This window comes from Opisthorchis viverrini, assembly GCF_000715545.1.
Source record: "Opisthorchis viverrini unplaced genomic scaffold opera_v5_35, whole genome shotgun sequence".
In the NCBI taxonomy this organism is placed as follows: Eukaryota; Metazoa; Platyhelminthes; class Trematoda; order Opisthorchiida; family Opisthorchiidae; genus Opisthorchis; species Opisthorchis viverrini.
This window is the reverse complement of record NW_008751691.1, coordinates 820,841-844,518: the sequence shown is the minus strand read 5'-3', so window position 1 is coordinate 844,518 and position 23,678 is coordinate 820,841. Positions and strand designations below refer to the sequence as shown.

At 45.8% G+C, this 23,678-nt stretch overlaps 3 protein-coding genes across 3 annotated transcripts in view; 1 reads left to right on the top strand and 2 right to left on the bottom strand.

The window, feature by feature from the left end:
• T265_13073 (hypothetical protein) overlaps positions 1 to 125 on the bottom strand; it is a gene marked incomplete at both ends in the record, with an annotated part of 27,960 nt that extends 27,835 nt beyond the window's left edge. Inside the window, one exon of the mRNA XM_009167088.1 lies at positions 64 to 125. Within this exon, the coding sequence (XP_009165352.1) occupies positions 64 to 125 (62 nt within the window). The remainder of the gene's footprint in view (positions 1 to 63) is intronic.
• The window catches only part of T265_02729 (hypothetical protein), a gene marked incomplete at both ends in the record, with an annotated part of 14,349 nt that extends 3,648 nt beyond the window's left edge, over positions 1 to 10,701 (top strand). Inside the window, one exon of the mRNA XM_009167044.1 lies at positions 10,580 to 10,701. Within this exon, the coding sequence (XP_009165308.1) occupies positions 10,580 to 10,701 (122 nt within the window). The remainder of the gene's footprint in view (positions 1 to 10,579) is intronic.
• Positions 6,870 to 23,678, bottom strand: T265_02728 (hypothetical protein; the record flags this gene model as incomplete). Its single annotated transcript, XM_009167043.1, has 10 exons — positions 6,870 to 7,240; positions 8,582 to 8,798; positions 9,503 to 9,611; positions 11,082 to 11,196; positions 11,582 to 11,804; positions 11,889 to 12,177; positions 13,331 to 13,499; positions 14,177 to 14,356; positions 17,538 to 17,677; positions 23,523 to 23,678. The coding sequence occupies 10 exons, from the start codon at positions 23,656 to 23,658 to the stop codon at positions 7,154 to 7,156; spliced, it is 1,665 nt and encodes a 554-aa protein (XP_009165307.1).

The following is a 23,678-nucleotide window of genomic DNA, read 5'->3' as shown; positions in this document are numbered from 1 at the left end:
TTTCATTAGAGACTCAACTGAGTCTCTCGTGACATTGCAGTATATTTTCATGAGGGAAACTACTCAGAAGGTTGCTGAAAACTCCTCGACAGCCCAGGACCGGTTTCGTTCTTGTTGGGGCTCATCAGGTAGGCGCAGTCCCCGAGTTTCCGTCAACCTCGTGTTCTACCTGAATCCAAATTGCACTGTTTCAGTTGGGTCTTTCGTGAAAAACAAATTGATTCGCAAATTAGTGTATTTCTCAAAAACAGTCCCATTTGGGTTCAAGTAGAACATGAGGCTGACGGAAACTCGGGGACTGCGCTCACCTGATGAGTCCCAAGAAGGCCGAAACCGGTCGTGGGCTGTCGAGCAATTTTCAGCAACCTTGTGAGTAGTATCCTTTATGTACATATCTTAGTGGGAAAAAAACAGACTGTGCAGCTTGGACGCATGACGAACATGTTTTACTAAATTCTGAGCATGACTATCTTAAGTGTGTGGCGGAAATCCAGAATCGTGTGAGAACTCATAGGTGGTTGATTGGTGATCGGGTTTGACCATTTCGAGGTCATTGCTCTCAGCTGATAAGGAAAAGTCTAGACGGCTCTCGGATGAAGGTCGTGGGAAGTTGACGACTGACGTCCCAGGGTTTGTCCTATCCAAACGAGTTCTAGACAAGGACCAACCTCAGTCACTCTTTAATGAAAGCTTCTGTAATTTTCAATTACATGAATAGAGACATCATTACCATTAGTATCAGTAATGACAATAGTTTACTAGTATTTTCATTACGGTTTTCGTGCTCTTCAATTCTTACATGGAAATACCACAGTTCCTTCCCCAGTTGGGAACCGCTGGGATACTGTGATTAGGGGTACATCAGCGGAACAGCGGGGTGACAAACAAGCACTATTTGGTGTGTGTGGTTCCCAGACCATTTACAACAATATACACAGGTGTGTGATAACTAGAGATGATCTTCTATAAGTTGAGTAATATTCGATGTGGGGCTGCGTAATAGTGACTACGCGAAACTTGAAACCCAGAAGATCAGTGTTATCCATCCCGTTTTTTCGGAGATTGCTCCGGTTTAGATTTGGCGTCGCCCATTCGAGTGTGAATGTGCGTAAGAATTGCTTTTCTGCATAGAGTTTGGGTGTGCACACCCGGATGCACACTGTCTCGGCAAGAGCAGTGAGGGACTTACTGGAACCGGGTGGGATACCCAGAAGAGTTCCGTATGAAACGATAGTACGGTTTGAGTCAGCCGAATGCTTGGCGATTGAAATAAGGACGGGAATTTTAGTTCCACGGACTGACCAGATTGAGTAGTGCTTCCGCACTTTGTCAGACAAAAGTTTTGTTGTACGACCAATGTTTGATGCCATGAATGGACAGCCGGATAAGTACACATGATTGTTGCAATAGCTTATCACTTATTGGTACCTTCAAAATATGCTTCTACCAGGTTACCTGTAAATTTGCTACAGAGTAGCTTGTCTTATTGTCTGTTCGGAACGTCTACAAAGAGAGGTAGACTGGTTTGTTCTTGTCCCCATACTGATCTGAGGTGTTCTTGGTACAAGGCGGATGGAGTATCCGTTCTCGACGAAGGTACCATCCTTCAGCGTGTCGTCGAGAAGAAACCTCAATGGTGCATTGGTCACACATAGTATGATAGGCTTAATTTAGTTCAAGGAATGGTTGTACCTTCCAGTCAAGCTCAGTTTATGTTATATTTGCTGATTCGCTAAATCTTTCATATCTGACTGCTGACCCCGCTCCAGCGCCTAAGGCCAAAAAGCACAGAAGGGAAGGGAACACAACAGCTATATTCCTAACAAGCGAGTGCGAAAGTACGACGGTCTCAAGCTATTTATTGGAGGGACACTGAACTTGGTCCAATGCTGCTGGCTTTGGTACGAGGCTGTGACGTGCTGCATATTGCGGGGGCGTTGTCTGACCTTGATCAACGCTGACTCGCGCTGTCTGGGTTCGACACAAGGCTGTAACGTGCTGCATATTGAGGGGGCGTTGTCTGTCTGGTCAACATCTAGCGCAGCTGAGAGTCTCCGTAGATTCCGGGCATTCAGTGGTTGCTTTCAGGAAGTTGACCTTCCTGAGAGTTTCCAGTGAACTTGTGTTGCTTTTCAAGTACTCGGTACTAGGATGCTCTGTATGGAGGCGCTCAGACAGTGGATGTACTGCGAAGGACCTTATCACTAAGGTTAGAGTTGTGGCAGAATCTCCGACAAATGAGCCCGTTCATAGAAAACATGATACCTTGATTGGCATTTTTGTACTGTCAACTGATTCGGACAGACAAAAAGTTTAAGTCACATGTGGTTCAGAAATCGCGACAAGAAGCTAGGCAAAATGACAATCCAGTTGAAACTGCGTTGCAGATGAATCAGTTGATACCGAAGTGCTTCCGTAGACAGCAGGCGTGCTTGATGATACCACATGTCATGGATTTTTCAAAGCTACTTAAGAGTAGAAAAGATAGAGGAAGAGTAGAAACGTGTGATTTGTCAGCTTGCCAAGACAACCAGGAATGTCGAATTGGCTTCCAATGAGTCGTGATTTAAAAGGATTGGTTAAGGCAGGTTGACTGGATCCTTGTTTAAATGCTGAGTTGTTGACAGTGCTGTTGTTTCGAATACGTTTTTTATCAGCATGGCGGAACTACGCAGATCTGGCCGAAACCACGACATGTTAAGTCCAACCAAGTCAACAAGTGTTGTGTGCGCCAGATAGGTGAATTTTTACCATAAAAGTTGGTATAAAGATTGCTGTATAACCGAAACGTTGGTAGAAATAAAATCGACAAAATTTTCTGGGTAAGGATATGGAAGGTACTCGAGTGTTTACTGATTGCATGATCGATGAGGACAATCGTCAAAGATCCACAGCATGTTGAGGCGTGCCTCATAGCGGTCGATGCTACTGATGGGATATGCGAGTAGTACATAGTTTTCTCGTAACTCGGCCCCGCGTCAAAGGGAAGGTGAGGTTTATTACGGGAGTGGTGGAACTCCTTTGCAGCGTTCGTTTACAATTTCTTGATAGCCAATGAATATCCACGAAAGATCCATAAGGCACGTGAGGAGGTTTAGTTTTTAAGAACAAATTGTATATGAGACGTTTATTTTCTAGTCCAATAGTTTGTAACTGTTCAGTTGGTGTTGGCTAAGAAACAACTCCGCGGGGAAGTGCCTTCCTCCCTACACCTTACCGAAAGGCCGGGTTATGTGACAGAGAGTCAGTGACTTCAAAATTGAAGGAATTACTTTGAAAAAACTTACAAATAAGAGCTGAGTGGACAGTTAGGGTCCTTAGTTGGAGGGCAGAGAAAGCAACCATTTGGACCTTATTTTAGTCACGAGGACCAGGAGTCAACAAGCCTGCGCGGCCAGATGATAATATTTTCAAATTCTCGCTACTATCAATTTGGCAGTAGAATGAATATAGCGAAGAATAAAATTTCAACAGGAAAACTAGACGATGGGTTCCCGTTCCACTACATGGATCTGAACACGGCTTACCATGAATCTGAATACGGTTTACCAGAAGTCGATGTGTGTAACAGACCCAGTCTCAGATATCAGTGGACAATAAAAGTTCTCCCGAAATCGGATTTACAATAGGATGTGCGAAAATGCTCAGAGTTTACTCTGCAAGGGGATAAATAGACGGAGTGAATAGATTAAGTGCCAGTCCGGCGTTTCTCTGTTACTTTCATGATCAAATAATTAGCGTTACCCTTTTCACCGAAGACTACGCGGATTTTGTCTTCGAGCCAAATCACTTTTTCACCTGAGCGTTTTCCTGGAAGCAGTCAGTGGACCTTTTGAGAAGAAGCTAGCCGGTTTTAGGACAATACTTTTTTGTCGTAATAATAGAAAGCTTGTATGATTCTCACGAGATGCACTCATTTGCACACCAATTTGCTTGGAACGGGAGCTTTAGCTCAATCTGATCTGATTCTTCCTCTGCGTGATGAGCATCAAGGAGAGCAAAACCATTCATGGGCTTTCGGAGAGTTTTCGGTAGTAACCTTATAAGTAGTTTCCTTCAAGAGTACGGTCACTTGATCAAGCGCTATTCAGGGATTCCCATTCTGGGATTTCGATGTCCACCGATCCTGCCAAAGGGTCTGGTAATGTTATACATTTTGTTCACTTTAGGTCTTACGGAATCGTTACTTTTGAACTGGTCAGCTTCACATGACTGGGTGCGGGAGCAGTGGTGTGCGCCTTCCAATAGTCTACGAAGCACGGTACCACGGGCGTGTTTGTGTGTGTGTAAATCCAGACCTTTGAGATGAAAACAAACTTTGAATGACTGGACTGTCACCACAAACCTAAACATTTAGTTGGGGAGCAGAAACACCCACGAAACGACTGAAATGTCCCTGTGTTACAAATCACTGATCTGTGGATATTCTTAACAACTTCAGCCAATTGCCGTCAGGAGATTCAAGTCTTAGGTGTGTTCGCCATCCTTCAGGCTTATTGGCAAACATATTTTCGAATTCAGATGGGTTTAAAACTAGCCATTCTTTATACGGTCCGTCACTTCGTAACATTCTTCCAAACGAAGGTCTCATTTACTCATATTAATCACATGGCCACTTATCAGATACCTAAATCCCTTTGGACTTTCTAAAAGCGCGACGGAATGTGCTGATAACATTTTTTACAAAAAATAAATTCCACTTTTGTAGACCAGGGTCCATGAACTGTACGATCCATGTTGTAGCCAGGGTCTCGTTCTATCCTTACAGCGCTGAATAACCTGAGTTTGCTTGGAATTTGAAACCGTGGGACTGTCAGAGAAACTATACCGTCACTTCCACGAACAGTTCGAAAAAGCACAGCGGGCCCGATATATTTCAGCTGTTCGTTGGTAATACCCAACCACGATTCGAAATATATCGAGACGCTTCTCTGAAAGCTGGCGCCGTATAAGAATTAAGTAATTGTCTGCTATTCTTGACGAAGCATGCGACTCATGAGCTTGTTGAAAACTTTCCAACTGGGCTCACCACGTAGGTACATTCCACGACTTCTCATCAACCTTGTTTTGGTTGAACTCAAATTGGACGTGACTCGAGATATACTGCCATTTGCGAACTAATTCACTTTTGACGGGAGACCCAAGTGAATCTTTCTTTTACAGAAAGTATTCTTCAACTGAAAGCTGGGACGATATATATCGCAGTATACTGTCTCGACTACCTACAAGGTTCAAGCGGGAAATGGGGTTGACGGAAACTCGGGTTCTGCGCTTACCTGAGGAGCCCCAAAAAAGGACTCTCGAAGGGTTTCCAGCAACCTTAGGAGCACCGTGTTCCATCAAGACAATGTACTGCAGTATCTCGAGTATCGTCTCAACTAAACCGTGATACGGCCATTGTGTAGCTTAGTGATCGCCCTTTTGAGCGAACGTATCACAGGTAGCGAGCGAAGAATACACTTTCTTCTTAGCGAAGCGAATTTGGACCTCCACCAATACATCCAGCCAACCGAATTCCTGATAGAGGAGCACGAATTTGAGCCTACACTTTACGGTAACCGAGCGACGGAAAAATCCGATTTTAAGCAAAGGAATAATGTCCGATGCAGTCAAATGCCACAGTGGAAGTTCCATGAACCCCTGTGCCTTCTATTCATCAGAATGAGCGCACCATTGTTGCACATACTATAGTGGATGAACCTGTAACAAACTGGCAATAGAAGTCTTCATCATCCTCAGCATCGACAGCATGACATCAGTGTTCAACACTGATGCTTCACTGCCGTACAACCATGACTTATTTGAAAGCCTTATTGTAAAGAAAAGAGTAAAAGTGGACGGTGGAGGGACTTCGTGCTAGCTCACCACATCCGAGGTGCGGTGCCTACACCTCCAGACGTTCACTCTGGCAATCTGGATAGAAACTAACAACAAGGACGCCACTGACATCGGTTGGCAGCCATATCTTGTAGTGTCCCCGACCAGGCACAGTGAGGATGGATCACGCGGTCCCAATCCTGGAAAGCGAGTAGCACCGACAGCACCCAAGCGTTCATTCAGTGGGTTCCTTTTCACAGATTTACGAATCAGTCGACAAATAACCGTTCTGATTTGTTCGGACAATTTCCCATCAAATTTGGCGAATTCCCACTCTACTAGGGCCAAATAATGCGATCATCCCGAACTGCAATAAAAAGCATTGCATACTGGGGAGCGACCGTCTTTCTGTAAGATGCATCTAGCAACGTTGGTCTAATTCCACCGTAATGAGTCCGGTGTCCATTACATTAATCGTTCAGCTGCAACACCCTTTGGGTGCCAAACTGCCATGCCACCCGAAGGTTGCAAGAGGGCTGGGATGATGCCAGGTTGCCCAAGCTCAGACAGGGGAAGTCGAGAGGAAGAGGTCGGGTTCGAACCACGGACCTTTCGGTCAGTAAATGCGCGCTCTAACCACTTGGGTCATCTCGGCCCCGTCAAGTACATTAGGTCGCAGTTGAATTAACTTATCTGTTTGGGTGTAGTCCCAGATACTGAGTAATAGTGGGAACGGGATGTGATAACGAACCCTAAAACCGAACACTGGAGTTTTGGTGCTGCTAAATGAGCTGTACTCACACCCTGAATCAGCGGTGTGTTGCAACATAAGTGGTAATTCTTCTAGCCTGATGTGGTTCTTCAGAATCGTACGATATCCTACTGGTCGTTTCGCGGTAGGAAAGTTCCCTTTGACAGGAAATAGAATATGCTAACTATGGACTAATCCATAATAAGGCGCACGTGTAAAAGTACTGATGTTGACCTGAGAAAAGATTTATCTAAAATCTCGGACAGTACCTTGAAACGTGTACCAGGGTAGGCATGGAGTTGTGATATGCTGCCTCGGAGTTAATCATGACCCCCAAAGACTGGCAATGAAAAGAAAACCACGCCTGGTCACAAAACAAGTTACAACTTTGTTGAAAAAGTTGGAGTAAGATAGGCAACGGGAGAAAACATCCGAAAAAAGACAGGTATCACTGTTTAGGAGCAAGAATGCACGCCGAGGAGAGACCGCGTGCCGATCAAGTGGAGAGAACAATTTACCACAAAACCTCCTCGAAGTTTCTGGCAAAAAAAGAAAGCACGAGGCCGTTGCCAACAGTCCATAGGTCTAGACGATTTCATATTTTTCCGCATAGAACCGAGTTTCAGTTGAGAACGGCACCGGTTTGTTTCGGGGATCCATGGTCTCCACCACCTAAAATAAGAGTTTATTGGGATGTAGAACTGCACCGTGTGAGTAAAGAAATAGAATCAAACAGTCAGAAGTATTAGTTTAGTGTATCCGACGCAGAAAGTGCTAAGCACGATCAAGAAGCCGCGGAAATGGGTTCGAACCTCTGGTACTAACGCATCAGGTAAATACGAGGGACGCCAAGGAGTGTAGTAACCTTCGGTAGTGCACGAAGTCGCGGAGCATTGACGGTGATAAAGGGCTGAACAGGTTCATACACCCCATTTAGGAAGTTAGCGCACAGAACTAATCCAACAACCACATCAGTAAAAAAATAAACGCCATCCGCTGCGGGTTCTTTCTTATTGACGAACAAGAGCTAAGCGGTTACAGGCAAAAGAACACGAAAATCAAAAATCTCCTTTGCAAAGTACACTTTAAAAGTGGACATTCTTAAGCGTCCTCTTGAACTTCCCTGGATGTTTTTTAACTACTAAGCAACGACGAACAAACACTGCAAACTGTTCCCGTAATTTCCGTACCAACCATCACCTTCCATCAGATGAGGGATGATGTTTTGACACCTGACTAGAAACTACTCGTATCTTTCATCAGTAGTACACACCGTTACACCGGTATGTCCTTCTGAGAGGTTTGTGGTTTGTTTGAACGGTTAATCCGCCGGAGGAATTACTCCACAAAATCTCTACATGAATAAAGTCAGGCACAATATGAATTAAGGGTGCGACAATATATATGCGAGATTTCCAAAAATCTGGAGTGGAGTGCCACAGAAAAGTAGACAGATAACACAAACAGCGCTTTGTCTGATGCGACATGTTGTGCCTCAAGCTTCATTGGTGCCACTAGACTTGCTCAGTGCCGTCACCAAACCGTTGGCTTAGGGCATAAACGACTGAGAGGAGAAAAGAAGCTGGGTGCCGCTCGAAAAGAAGGGGGCAAACTAAAGGTACAGAATTGATGAAACATGAGCTAGTGTAGACCAAAAATGAGAGGAGGGGGCGAATTTGGTGGAAAATGGTTGATTAACATAAAAAAATATGATGATAGAATGCTGAGACAATATGTCTAGATGCATTCTAATGAATGAGTACTTGTAAGTAAGGGTTGGAATACCAGGCCTGAAAGTGTGAGTGCGATACAGAACAAACTCATCCAGGCAGCCAGAGAAATGTCTGATAGCTTTCGGATGACCGCCATGAATGGAGAATAAAATAATGCTCAACCCAGTCGATTATTTTGTTTAATATCGCTCGAAAGAGACAGGAATTGTATATGGTAACCCAAGTACGATAGTACTATACCACTACCACAAAAAATGAACAATGAGAAGGAGCAACTCACTCGAATTCCACAGAATGATTTGTCGGACGTCAAGGTCACCTTGAGCGGGAAGAACTGATCGGGTTTGGTGCCACGCTCGGTGCTCAAAGTGAACTCAATGGAACCAGACGGACTGCTCGCATCGATCAGGGGCAAATGCCAATCCATATGGGTTTTTCGGGGGTTTACTTCGTAGTCGCCATCACAATTGCCAACCGCTGGAGGCTTCGAACCGGATCTGAAATTGGTTATCATGCGCGTGTGGAATAACAAATTACGAATACGAACTGGAGGCTTTAAGACTGAAATACAGCAGTATTTACCCCTCCCTTTATGCTAATTCCATCTCAGTATGGATTTTCATTAATGCAGTTTGATAAGCCACCTCCTAACTTTCATGTTAGGCTAGATTAGCTATATCATAAGTGTGGACCCCTCCTCAAAAATGATCAATAGGTAGCAGTTGCTTACTGGCGTTGGCAACCAAGCGGTCCAGTCGGCCAATCATGATATTCTACTTGACCATCACTCAAAACCGGTAACATACGAGTAACAATGCGACGTGTCTTTTTTGTCCACCTCAAAAGCAATGAAAACGGGTGTGAACGATGACAGCTGGTTAACACCACCGTTCAGTTGTAGCACCCTCTCGGTACATAGCTGCCATGCCACCTAAAGGTCGCACGAGGGCTGGGACACTGCCAGGTTGTCGAAGCGTGGACAGAATTCGAGAGGCAGAGAACGGGTTCGAACCACGGACCTTCAGGTCAGTAAATTCACACTTTAACCACTGAGCGATCTCGTGCTTGGCTTGGACTCGACAGAATAATCGCACCAGGACAGAAAAAGTATTGTTCAAACGACAGCGATATGAGTGCAAATTCCGCATCGATTCAGTTCACAGACGGAAGCCCCTTCAGGCAGTAGAAAAACAAAACTTACGGAAGCGGGATTGTAATGACCACATCTTGCAGCTCCAACTCCGTATTTTGCAATTCGTATTCAATATTTACCTCGAACCCGCCTTTGATTTCGTTGGGCCAGCAGTTAACTGAAATAAAAATCGCAGCGTGGAAAATGCTGAGAATGGTGAAACTATCATTCATACTCTGGACGTTCTCTGATGATAGAAGGGAGCTACTCACGATCGGGACCGCACTCCTCTTACCAGAAATGATAAGTTTCCCATCGTGTCCCCAGTATATTCCAGAAAACTCAAACTATTGTCTATGCTTTGTGCAACCGGCAGTTTGTATCTTGAAGAACTTGAGGCCTTATGTAACCGAACGCCGCAGTAACCCTGAAAAAAACGACAGTCTACAGCGTGTTCAGTGTCGAACAGCGTAACAGCCCCGACTGCTGGAGCGACTCTATACAAAACGGATCTAAATGGTTGCTTGCATGCTATTTCAATTACAACGCTGGAATCGATGAACCGACCAGAAGAACAAGATGAGGGTAGCTTGATTAGTTTTCTTCGACGAAATTCAAAGACAAACGGAGTCAGATAAATCAAGCGAGATGAGTAAAATCGTTCAGCTGTAGCACCCTTTCGGTGCCTAACTCCCATGCCACCAGAGGGAAGCACGAGGGCTCGTACTGCCAGGTTGCCCAAGCTTAGACAGGGGAAGTCGAGAGGCAAAGGTCAGGTTCGCACTTTGCGGTCAGTAAATTTACGCTCTAACCACTGAGCCATCTCACCCAGGCGAAATGACTAGACCAGATGGACTTTCGAGCCAAGCGATCGTGGAGCCTAGTGGCTCTCTCCACACTCAATTTTTTTCTAATTTGGGTAAAGACAACATAACCATCCTGATCAGTAAAAAGTTGGTCAAAACTATTCTTGATTTCTAGGACAGCTAAAAATGTTTAAATGACCATCCTTCTCACGATACAGCGTTACGCGGCTGCCTCCGAGAGTATCTTTTCAAACATCCACACATAAAAAGCTGTGACGAGCGCCGTTGGTCTCTGTTGGGCGGAATTCTACATGGATCCCTCCTTACTACTCGCACTCAGGTGCTGCTACGGCCGAGAAGTCCACCCCACGCAAGATTGGCCAAGAATTCGGGACGCTTGCCGGTCCGACACCAAGACGAGATCCGATTGGTCGAAAGTCTGGACCCAACAGCCAATCATGACCCAGTATTGGCCAAATGCCAGTTGCCAATGGCGCATCCAGAACGCNAAATTCCAGAAAGTTATAACCGCCTATACCATATATACGAAGCGCTGTACAACTTTTCCGGACTTCGTTTGGGGCGTTAACATACCCTGTGCAACTTTGTGGTTGTTTTTGAAGTGAACGCTAGCTTGGGAGGCTCAGACCGAGAACTAAGCTGAGAGAAATACCGTTACTACAGTCTACGCACATAAAATGACGACAATGAACCAGAAAGACTGTAAACAGAGTCACAGTGATAAAACACTAGCTCCAGGAACTAAACTTGCAATGTGCGACATGGTCGACAGCAATGCTCAGAACGATAATATGAAGAAAAAAACGTTGTTGGGCGCTCACTGGTGATGGGAAGCACAGACTCGTCTTGGGTTTGAAGCCGCCAACGCAGAACGCCAACTTCCTGACCGACAGGGAAGTGTTTACCACCCGCCTTGACTTGTAACCAGTTCGTAGTCTGTGACACACAAAAAAGGGGGGAGAAGTGAGTGTCCCCGGATAGCAGTGAATGGCGAACCGTACGATAGGGTGAATGAGAAGAAATATTACATTCGACTACTCAAACAGGCTAGGATAACGGATTGTTGTGAATAAGCCCACACTGTGTAACTGATTTGAACAGCAGACAGGCACACGTGTGGTACCCGGTGATTCGAATAGCCAGGACATTCACTGAGCTTCGAGATAAGCGGAACGCAGGTACTAAGCACAAGCGTAGATAAAGCGAAATTACCATCAACGATGAAAGAATGCCGCACCTAGAATAGAAGGATTCATTCAGGGGCTATATGAAGCGGTCTTGCGAAAAGAGAAAACCGTAGACGAGAATAAGATGGACTCACCATAAACACTTTCTTGTCCAAGTTGGGGTGAGTCTGCAGCTGAGCTGGGGGTTGTTTCTCGTTTTGCGGATTCAGTGCCTCCGTGGTGTCTACTCGCACACGAGCTTCTGTGGCAGCCGAAGAAGCAGCTAAGGCGTGCATGATCCCCTGAAGTTCAAAGTGTTCAAGACCGCCGTCTCGTCCGGCTTGAACGGATAGTTTTTCCTCAATACGGATGTGCAGACTGTTGAGAAGAGAAAAATGGGTGAACAGTTTAAAACACGATATAAAAACGGGTCATGAAGCAGTGGGGGAGAATAGGACTCACTCCTCTTTCTTCACCGGTGTGGGCTCATCAGTGACTCGACGGACGCGACCACCGGGCTCAGCCACGGTCCCACTGTCCAACAGTTTGGCCAAGTCCTCGCTCACTGCCTCACCTTCTGCTTTCAGACGATCGACAAACTGATCGACGGCACCTGTGCCCGTTCGACCGCCTCCAAGCTTCATTCCACTGCGCTTTGTGGAAGGAACTAAATTGGAAGGTGTCGTTCCGGATCCGAATTCCGGCTCCTCGTTTCCAAATCGATCACGCATCACCACCACACGAGGCTCGTCTGAAAGCATCCAAATACGAGAAAATTATCGACATAACTACTCGTCTGAAAGGCAGTACCACCAGGGGAAGTACAACGCCCAAGACAAAATAGATAGTGAGTTTAAAAATTGTGCTTACTTCAAGAGCGTAAATAGATTGACGCCGATTACTGGCTAGTCAGTAAGAGACATGTTTCACAGCCGCACAGAAGCGTCGAATGGACTGACACGCCATAAAATCACGAACATACTTAGTCATTTGAACAGAAGGTTGGTAAGACAACCCAGGAGCAAGGCCGTGGGCCTCGTGTAAGGCTATCATAGGGTCAGTGGTGGTCGGCGTGGCTGAACCCAAAAAACTTGTGCAAACAAACAAAATAGACAAAAAACATAAAAGTTTATATTACTGACAAACGACTGTCGAGATATTCTAGCTTGGCGGGGTGTGAATCCCAAACTGGTCTAGGTCCCTCTAAAGTACAACCCGAAGATCCACTTAGGTAATCTTTTCTGAAGAAATTCTATTCACTACATTCTCATGGCCAGGCTTTTCGAAAAGCTAGAACGGATTTCCAGTGGATCAACAAATCCACAGTTGTCTTTATGGTTGGCTGAACATTGTAACTAAATATGGAAAAGATCAACTAATTCAATCAGTGTCATTTTGTGGACATATCTGCCATGCAATTCGTAGGCAGTTTGCCAAAGTACAAACAAAAGCAATCGAGATGAGGTGGACGCTCTGTTCAGAAACTCCGTTATTTCGAGCTTCTCTGCTGTCAAACACTGAACATACGGCGGCAATTCAGCAGGCAGCTTGTGGGTGGCAGTAGTACAGTTACGGCATCATACCAAGCCAATATGGGGTTCACAAGCAAACGCTTTGGTGACCAGCACCCAGAGGGAGTAGGACCTGTTAAAATGCAGTAACCTAGTGCACGAGTTATCCCCATGAAAGCTAAAAGGTTGAGGTACTGTTCTTGACATGGGTAGTGCAACTATACCGATTTTCAAGAAATTTTTACTGTTCCGTGTTGAGTGCACGAAGGCGTTCAACGTTGGCGAGCTCACTGGTGTTCGAGTTGTCGGGAAGCCGCAACATCGCACCGACTTGGTCGAACTAGCGGGACTTAAGATTACCGTGTAAAGGTAAAAATCAAATGCACAGCTTACCTGGCTTGCCAACATCACTCCCGTAGCCGGTTACAGCAGCTTTGAGCGACCGCATTGATCCTAGGCCACCACCACCACCACCCTGGCCACGTTTGGCGGCTTCTTGACGCGCCAACTGCAAATCACGAGCTCGCTGTTTCATTAGCTCCTTGGCTTCTCGTTCTTTCGACTGGAGGAAAAAGAAATAAAAAGAACTAGCGGACGGGCAATACAGTACCGCACTATAGGTAAACATGAAGCAGCATGTGGTATCATGTGGCTAAGAATCTCGGATGCAAGGTTTGCCACATTATTGCGACGTTATATAAACAATGAATGTTACTCAGACACACGTGAGAAACTAGCAAAATAGTCTGAAGACAACACACTACTAATAGGGTTGCTGAAATCTCTTCGACAGCTCACGACCGATTTCAAACTTCTTGTGGTAAGCGCAGTCCCAGAGATTCCCCCAAAACTATCTTCTGCTTGAACCCAAGCGGACTATCATAAATGAGAGATTAGGCTAGCTTAAGTTGAGTCTCCTGTCAAAAAAACGAAATCAGTGTGCAAATGAGAGTTTGTCGAAATCTGTTCAATTTGGGTTCAAGAACCTATGGGGCTCGGGAACTGCGCCTACTCCAGAGGGCAAAATCGATCGTGGGGTTGTCGAAGAGTTTTCAGCAACCTTGAGATCAATGTATCGGGATATTTCGAATAGTGGATCAACCGGAATATGAGGCATCTTGGTGCGGCACATTCAGTTGAAGTGGACTACCATAACTGACAGATTCAGCTGGATTCAGTTAGGTCTCCTGTCAACACCAAACTGCATGCAAGCGAGAGTATTTATCGAACCGAACATACCTCTTGCACGGCGCGGAATACACGTTCTTCGTGTGAGTCCATCTCGGTGTGAGTTCGTATCTGTGACAGATTGACATCCTCACGATAACCGAGGGCTACAATCTCATCGAAAGCGAAGATCAACTGGAATGCGTTGTTTAAAATATCTGCCTCGGATGTACCGCAAGCGTACTCTGGAATCTGAAAATTAAGGAAAAAAGACTACCACGTTGTACTCATAAAGAAGTGTGCAAAGCAGCAAGTGTTTCCGCCTAAATGCTGAATGTGTGGAATCGAAGTAGGCCCTAGCAACCTGAAATTCCAGCCTATGGATGTCTGAGACAGCTAACCAATGCTCATGGTCCAAAGTTCAGTTGTGCTTTAGACAAAGCGATCCATTCCACTTAAGCACGGAGGTCAAAACAAGTGTGGAAAGGGTACGACCAAAGTTGGCACGATCGAACCAGTCGAGTGCCAACTGCACGGATACAAAGACGACTGTGGAAACGGTCTTTCTGGGGGGGGGGGAATAGCTGGAATCAAATAAGAGAAATCCTCGCGAGCTCGAGTTCAAGTCGCGAACTTACTGACCAGAAGGTCCGTGGTTCGAGACCAAATTTTGTGTCTCAACTGCCCCTCTAGACTTTAGCTATCTCAGCCCTCGTGCTTCCTTCGGGTGGCATGGCAGCTATGAGCCGAAATGGTGTTACAACTGAAGGGTGATCAGTATTATCACTAAGTCAGCAGGCCCGACAGGGTAAGGAAAGGAGAACAAATGTCTATGCTGATATAAAACCGTAGTCACTAGGACCACTGCAGCCGAAGTATTGTGAAACGATTCAAATCAGAACGTCCTGGAAAAAATTGTACCATTACCGCGAGAGAGGGACAAGACACTATCCTCATACAGCTGACCATGATGTTTCTGCAATAACCTAAGTCACGGTGTACTCTCGCAGCACCAGGTGGACAGAACTGTTTAGAGTTATAGCTCAATCGTAGCACCCTTTCCGTGCCTGCTGCCGTACTACCCAATGGAAGCAAGGAGGCTCATATACTGCCAGGTTGCCCAAAGTCCAGACAGGACTAATCGAAATACCACGAGTTTGAAACACATCATCCGAACCGTAAGTTCGAACCTCAACTATCGAGCTATCTCGAGCTCACGACGTGGTGAGTGAAGAGTAGAGCCAGGTTATGCAGTCAAACATTTGTCACAACGTAATACGCAATGATAAAGTCAATTCCGCTCAGGGTATGAACCTTACGGCAACGGCTCAGTGGTTTCAGTCCTTAGGCAACAAATCTCCTGGTGTTACGCGAGTGATCAGTTGTGTAAAGGCCTCACATGTGACTTCCAATGGAAAAACTGGTCTAGTGCAAATCACCAGTATCGACTGCCGGAAACTCTGACCTGAATTCCAAGCAGAGCATCAAGACAGTCTACAATCGCAAACTATCGAAGACTCAGCAAGATTTCCAAAAACGGTCTCGCCAAGACAGAACTCCTGCTACCTCCAATTCAGAATCCTGGTCTTCAACAGAAAGGTGGACCGTAAATATGCAGCCGCCTTCAGTCTCAGAAGTGTCTGAATGTATTTCTCTACTCAAGCGTCATCGTGCTGCTGGTCCTGACGACCTCCCACCTGTTCTTTTCAAGGATGGCGATGGATTTCTCAGCCAGTGCGTCTGTCTGGGAGAAGGAGACAGTCCCAGACAACTGGGGTGAAAAAAGGGTATTCGCAGTGAACGCAGTGACCACAGATGTGTTAGTTTGATGTCTGTGGTGACGAGCTTCCTGGCGTCACTGATTATTCGTCGTCTTACGGCGGCCCGTGAGAATCAGGCGGGATTTCGACCCAGTAGAGGCTGCGTTGACCATATCTGCACACCGTCAGCTGCTAGAGCAACGCCATAGACGACCCACAACCCTTGTATTCCTTGACTTCAAATGCTAGTTTGATTCTGTCGATCGACCAGTGCTGTTAACTGCACTTGCTCAACAGGGTATGCGCCAGAAGTTTGTAAACATAATCCGATCCCTATATTCACGTACTTATGGGCGAGTGAGAGTGCATGGTGAGCTCTCCAAAAGCTTCCCTACAAAAAGTGGTGTCCGACACGGATGTCCACTCTCTCCATTCTTGTTCAACTTCGTTATCGATGAAATAATGAGGCGAGCACTGGACGGTTTTCAAGACCCCGGTGTTCGAATTGTTACTGGTGAGAGCCTTGTCGATCTGGAGTACGCAGATGACATCGCCCTCATTTCTGAAGACCATAGCGAAGCACGATCCCTGTTGAATAAACTTACCGCCATCATATCATCTTTTGACATGCGCCTTTCACCTTCAAAGTGCAAAGTCATGCTTCAAAACGTGCCATCTGCGAATATGTCCGTTACAATTCAAGGAGAATCACCAGAGAATGTGGAAAACTTCACCTACCTCGGTAGTTGCATTAGCTCTGACGGAAATGTGTCTGATGAAGTCAATGCAAGAATCTCAAAGGCTCGAATCAGGTTAGCTAATTTGCGTCACTTGTGGCGTCAAAAAAGGTACATCACTAGGTCTTAAGAGTTGTGTGTACCAGGCTATAGTAAGGCCCGTATTGTTGTATGGGTGCGAGACATGGCCTCTGCGGACAGATGATGTGAAGCTTCTTCAGGTTTTCGACCACCGATGCCTCAGAAGCGTGGCAAGTTTTGGATGGCGTCAGCATATTGGAAACGAGGTGATTGAAAACGGGCATTTGGTTGTGCTGCAGGTACCTCAATTCGGGAAAACACCCAGTACCACCGACTACGATGGCTCAGTCATCTGCTACGCATGCCGAGACACCGTCTACCGAGGCCAGTGTTCTTCTCCGTGAATGCTTCAGAATGGCGCAAACCGCGAAATGGACAGCACATGAGTTGGCAGAAAGGCGTGAGAGATCACTGAGGGTTTGGGTGTTGTTGCTACTGTACGCCTTCCAGGATGGGGTCCCCGTGACTCCGCCTGTGCTTGGCTGGGGACGTTGCAAGAAATGTCAGTTTCTTTCCAGATTGTCTGATTGAGCGGTTTGAGGTGTAGGCACCTCATAATGCTTGACAAAGGCCAGCACTAGGTCCCCTCCCTCACCCACTCTTTTTTTCTTCTTTTCACTATAGTACTTCTAATATATATATATAGTATATATATATATAATATAATATAACTAGATGAACCTTATGGTTGTCCGGCAGTAAAGCATCAGTGCCAACACTGATGTTGCTGTCATTGATGATGCAAGACAGAATTCTATACGATGGGATAGAAAAGGTGACAGCCAAATCCAACTACATGGAAACTTGCAGGTAGTACGGAACGGGAAATGTTTTTTTTTCGACGGCATCACTTACCACTCGAGCAAATAAACGCAAGGTCTCTAGGTCTTCCAAAATATTGCTCGCCTTGGTGGTGATTAAAAGAACAAATAGTTGCTCCAGTGGTTGATAAACGTAACGGACGGACTCGGTTTCCACAAAAGTGTGCTGTTTTCCTGCATAAAAAGAACAACCAGATGAGTGAGTTAAAATACGGGAAGGCTCGATAATGCCTCAAAGTACTGCGTATTTTGGTATATAAACTAGAAACTAGAAAATAACGGCTCAAATTAGCTGCTGTTCTTATTGGTTTGATCGGCTGCAACACTGGCGAGTACAGAACCGACGAAAGCAGTTGGCTAGTAATGTATACCCATATTTGGCCTCATTTAACTCAGGTGGGGATTAGGCCAGAGATTAAAGCATAAACTCCAATCAGAAAGTTTGTGGATCGAATTCTCCTAACTCCTTGATTGTCCCGTCAATATGCTACCACTGAGTCTGAGTGGTAGGAGACTTTCCACGTGTCACTCTGGAACTTCCTAGCATAGATTAGAGGGTGGTTTAGATTACACAAGCCGGGCCACCAAAATAAGTTTGTCCTTCTGTAGTGCCTCGCCACAACGATATTCTCCGTCGATGGTGCCCCGATATAGGAGGACCGCGGTGCAAAGGCTACCTTTAGCCGGGGAAAGAATCCTCGGCCACACTGTGGTTCCATTCTTTTTTCGAGCGTTTTACGTACAACAGTTTAAATAGTGGGTGAACTATTTCAAGGACTGTCGACCCTCTTCGCAGCGTATGAAGCGGTGACCCGAAATTCAGAATTCATCCGCAGTGACAAACTACGCACGACATCGAGCTACAACGAGTGATAACGGATCATAAACATACAACGTAGCCGGGCGCGAATAAATTTATCTAGTGGATGAATATCAGCGAGAATCTCCCCGAAAATTAAGCCGGAAATCATTCACCATCATCATCATCATCATCAACCACTCAGTCTTGTTGGCAGGAAGATACTATGGAGTCTGAAGAAATCGGCATCATCGACAGCGATTCACCAGTATTAAAAAATGGTGCTTCACTGCCATACACTCACGAGAATGTTCTAGTAAGGAGTAAAAAGAAATGGAGAAGGTAGAAAGTTATTACAAGCACAGCCTTGTGCTCCCGTGAAAAACGTATCAAGTCGAAATAAGACATCATCAGTCGAATTGACACAAGGTCAACCAACCTTAATCAATATGAGCCGTGTTCAGTGACAAGCAAATTTTAGCCGGACAGTCCATATCACAAGTGACAACATACTCGACAATATGACCGGTTACGTGTTACCTATGCAAGGAAAATTATATCAACCACGGAGACGTAAAAACTTCACCAGACTGAGTCTGATAGCAGGCAGCTTCATTAGGAGCCACCACATCGTGATCTGCCCCTCTCGACTATTTCTCCAATAAGTTTGGAGATAAAAGCAATACTTTCCTTGGTAGCGGGCAGCTGGACATGCGTGGTGCATGTCCAAAACCACCTTAACCCGATGGGTTTCGCTTGCTGCCCCAGTGATTCCTATTCATCACCAGGTGCTCGCTGCTCATCACCTCACTTCGAACAACTTGTGGTTAGCTAAGGTATGCTGTTCCACGAAGGAACGGATGAGCAAACGCTTGAGTTCGATTAAGGTCTCACGATCAGAAGGGTCACATTTCACAGTAAGAGGAAGATTGCTCTTAGGGTTGCTTTGTACACACGACCTTTCAGACTCAGCGGAATTCGTTTCTTATGCCTTAAACGGTATAAGTTCACAAACATGAGCCTGAGGAAAGCGTGGAGGATACTAATATGTCAAAACCTAAAGCGGAGTAATATAAAGTATCTGAAGGTCATATATGACCTCCGACTGCGCTAGTCCATACATAGAAAGTGATTCTCCTCGACGATTCCCATGAGTTATCCTTGGTGAATGTTCTCTCTGAACAAAACTTCAAGCAATCCTGGGACTCTACGGGAGACTCTATACTAAAATGCCTAACGTCTCAGTACAGTTCGGAAGTACGCGCTGACCTCCTCGTGTATCTCAAAATGCTACTCGCCTTGTAGCTGTTTTTATTAGAGTGAGGGACGGAAGCGGGTACCGAGCACTTTACCACGGTTAACAGACCATTGGTTGTCTGTGTATGGGAGACAGCTAAATTCTAACCGTAAACCACCAACGAACGAGGCATAAAGCAGCCTTAGTTCATCACTGTAGACAGGTCAGAAGAGATATGGCTAAGTGGCAGGCGTATGGGTTGACGAATCTGTTACACATCCTCAATAGCTGGCCTCTACCCTAAGGCCGTGCAAGATGAGACTCACTGATCTGCTCCCAGATGATTGTGAGCTCCTTGCCTCAGTCCATTGAGTCAGGTTTCTCAAAGGCTCTAGGACGGAGACCCGCCAAGCAAACCCCATTCTTAAACCAGGGCGACTGAGAGGCAGCCTGTCCGCACAAATATGCGAACTAAACATTGCACTTCATTTCGATGCTAAACAATTCTTGTTCTCTCGGGTTACAGACAAAACATATCCGCACCAAATTCCCAATTAGCTTACTGTCCACGATAGAATTCTATTTGTGGTCTTCCCCGTTTCCGGCTACAGGTGGCCAAACTCCTGTTATCCAGAACAAGAAAAAAGCGCCATACCGAACCGTTGTAGGTTATCCAAACTAGCCACCCTTAATGTGATTACAATTCTGCAGCCCAACCAACAATCAGGACCTTGGAAATTCTTAACGGTGGTCTGTTGTGTTACAGAAACCGACCGTAGTACTTCACTAAACCTGGAGTTTGGGAACGTTCAGGAGCCCTGAGACGATAGCGTCTTGGCTAGCTGCATAATCTATTTTGGTTAACTGGATTCCGACACACTGCGCGCTATGGACTGTTGGACTCAAAGTCAAATTAAGGGCTTCGATCTGACATTTGGACCAGAGTTTTTGCTTAGGCGCCAAATGACGTCCGCCCTGAATACGTGGGAGATGAACTCTACTTCCAACTGGACGAGTTTATCCATAAAACTCAAGAGATGAGTGTTGTGATACTAACCTGATGCAGGAACGCTCAGGTCGATCGACTCAAACATGGGCACATCCTAGGAGACCAATAATTTGACGGTATTCATAGTGACAACCAGTATCTGATACCGATATGTGTATGTCTACCAATAATTTGACGGTATTCATAGTGACAATCAGTATCTGATACCGATATGTGTAGAATGGGTTATTCACGTCTGGCGCCAATTTCCGGCACACCTTCAACAGAAGTAACTGGGAGTTCTCCATCCAGTGAGAAACCGAGGACACAAATAGACCACTGCAATCAGTTCCCGATTGCAAGTGTGCAGTTCTAATCAGAACAGCCACGTTGGCTCCGGTCATGCCTTGGTAAGTACAAAAACTCATGTTCGCTTCAGTGAACACACCAAGCAATAAAATTAAGGGAGTTCATCTACTGTAGCCAGCGCAACCAAAAGTGCTGAGAAGTTATCAGGCCCAACTAGCTTCGGTCTCCACAGCTAACTGTCCTGATTAGATCAAACCGCCAGTTGAACATCCGAGGAGCGTTACAAACTGCGGGCACTAATACGCGTGGATTTACTATCCGACAAGGGTTTATCCATGCTATGGGTATCTCGAACAGCTCGGTTCTCAGCAGTTCGTTTCACCGGCTAGAAACGCCACCAGGCCATTGAGCTGACCACATTACAACTCGGAGTTCCCCTAATGAAAGACCATGGAGCGTGGTGATCGAACAACGATGCCAAGATGGAAACTGTATCTGCTTCTGAGTGTTGGGGGAATCTGTCTGAAATCAGCAGGTTAATTGAAAAAGGCTGAATATAATTCAAGCAATTAATGAGGGAGGTGAACTCATGGTCATCCTATCTAGGCGCATTGGAGGTCGAGCAAAATAGTTCACGTGTCCTTAGTCACCTACTAAACGCAGTTTATCCATGCTATGGGTATCTCGAACAGCTCGGTTCTCAGCAGTTCGTTTCACCGGCTAGAAACGCCACCAGGCCATTGAGCTGACCACATTACAACTCGGAGTTCCCCTAATGAAAGACCATGGAGCGTGGTGATCGAACAACGATGCCAAGATGGAAACTGTATCTGCTTCTGAGTGTTGGGGGAATCTGTCTGAAATCAGCAGGTTAATTGAAAAAGGCTGAATATAATTCAAGCAATTAATGAGGGAGGTGAACTCATGGTCATCCTATCTAGGCGCATTGGAGGTCGAGCAAAATAGTTCACGTGTCCTTAGTCACCTCCCAACTAAACGCATGTACACAATGGACTGTCGATCTAGCTAGACCAAACATGTCCAGACAAATTTTTAATCTCAAATGAACCAAAACACCAGATATACGGAAGGACATGACACTTGCTGAAACTTCGCCAAACATACCGAAGATCAACTCTCCTTATTTTCCTTGATATCAAGAGTGATTTGAATACAATTAACAGGACTATCCCGCAGAAATGCATCGCGGAAAACGGACTCTCGCTGAAAATTGCTGGCAACCTGAACACGCTCTGCTTAAACACATCTGGACGAGTTCGAATGTACGGCTTCACGCGATTTAGAAATGGATTCGATGAGACTGTCCAGTAATCCCGTTTCTATTCCACTTCGTTACCAATGATGTCCATAAACGGTGGTGTTCAGATACCACCAAGAGATCAGTTCGAGACGTGGAACTTACACCACTTACTCATTTCTACTCCATTTCGACTGTTTTTTGATCCTACAAGGTTGACTGCTTGAAATATGATGTAGTGATGACCTAATGAAACTGTTATGCGCCGCGTTGACTCCAGATACTCTACAACGTTTCTCAGAGGTCACAATCTGTTGCGAAAAACTCAATGGAGGTATGCCCATGATTTGCAATGGGAGAACCTGGACACTCATCAGCTTTTGCTGTCAAGTTATGCGCCCCTGCCTGTTCTTGTGAGGGAACTGGCAATTAACCGTCGTCATCCCAAATGATATCATCATCGCCACAGAAATCACAACCACCATCATCCTCATCATCAGTCACCCTAGACAGCATCGTCAGAGGCTGGTAGCGGGATGGCTCGAACTTACTGGCCGGAGGAAGCGTTGTTCAAACCCCCCGCTGCATCTCGACTGCTCCTGTTTAGGCTTGGGCAACCTGAAGGCATCTCGGCCCCCATGCCCCCTTCGGGTGACAATAATAATGATAAATAATCGTTCAGCTGTACCACACTTTCGGTGTCTAGCCATCATGTCACCCGGAGGAAGCACGAGGGCTGCGATACTGCCAGGTTTCTCAAACTTGGGTAGAAGTCGAGATGCAGAGGCCATGTTCGAACCACGGGCCTTTCGGTCAGTAAATTCACGCTCTAACCGCAGCCATCTAGGGTGGCTGCGAATGGCGCCGAAAGAGCGCTAGATCTGAACAGAGATTATACCCGGCAGTCCCTCTTTGACCTATAAATCCTCGGGTATGTTGACAACGAATTATGGAATCCCAACTGGTGAGTACTCCGTTCGTTCCATCTATAACAGGCCCTGCAGAACACCTATCCACAGTGAAGTCAACCCTGCAACGAACGGGAAGCGATTAAGATGACAAAGGATTCTTCCCTGCTTTCGGCACCTCAGTGAAACCGCAGCGAAACTTTTATATAGCGGTGTCCCCCCGGCCCAGATATACCTGCATGTTACCACTGTATCTATTACGGCTGGAGACAAGTGATCACTCCTAAAGAGTGACTTCAGTGTGTGAAAAGATAACCCCGAAATGATTTCAGCCAGGCTGCGATGATAACAAGAACGTCTAAGGATGCCATGCTTATTTTCAGGAGGTTGGCCAAACACTGCCAGACGGCAAGACGCCTCCCTAGGCTACAACAGACCTCCAAGAAACCATTATATTGGCCATAACTCTTGAAACGCAAGCTGCCCAAAGGTCTGTCCGAAACGTGCACCTGAAACTCACCTTCACCCAGCAACTTCGGAAAAGTAGCTATAAGTCCTTCAATTCTCGCTTTCGTCATTTCCACAAACTGTCGGGAAAGCAAAGCTGCAGCCATCAGATAAATATGAAAAACATACCCTTCCCATCTTTCGTGCATATGGAAGCAGCAAGCAGCAC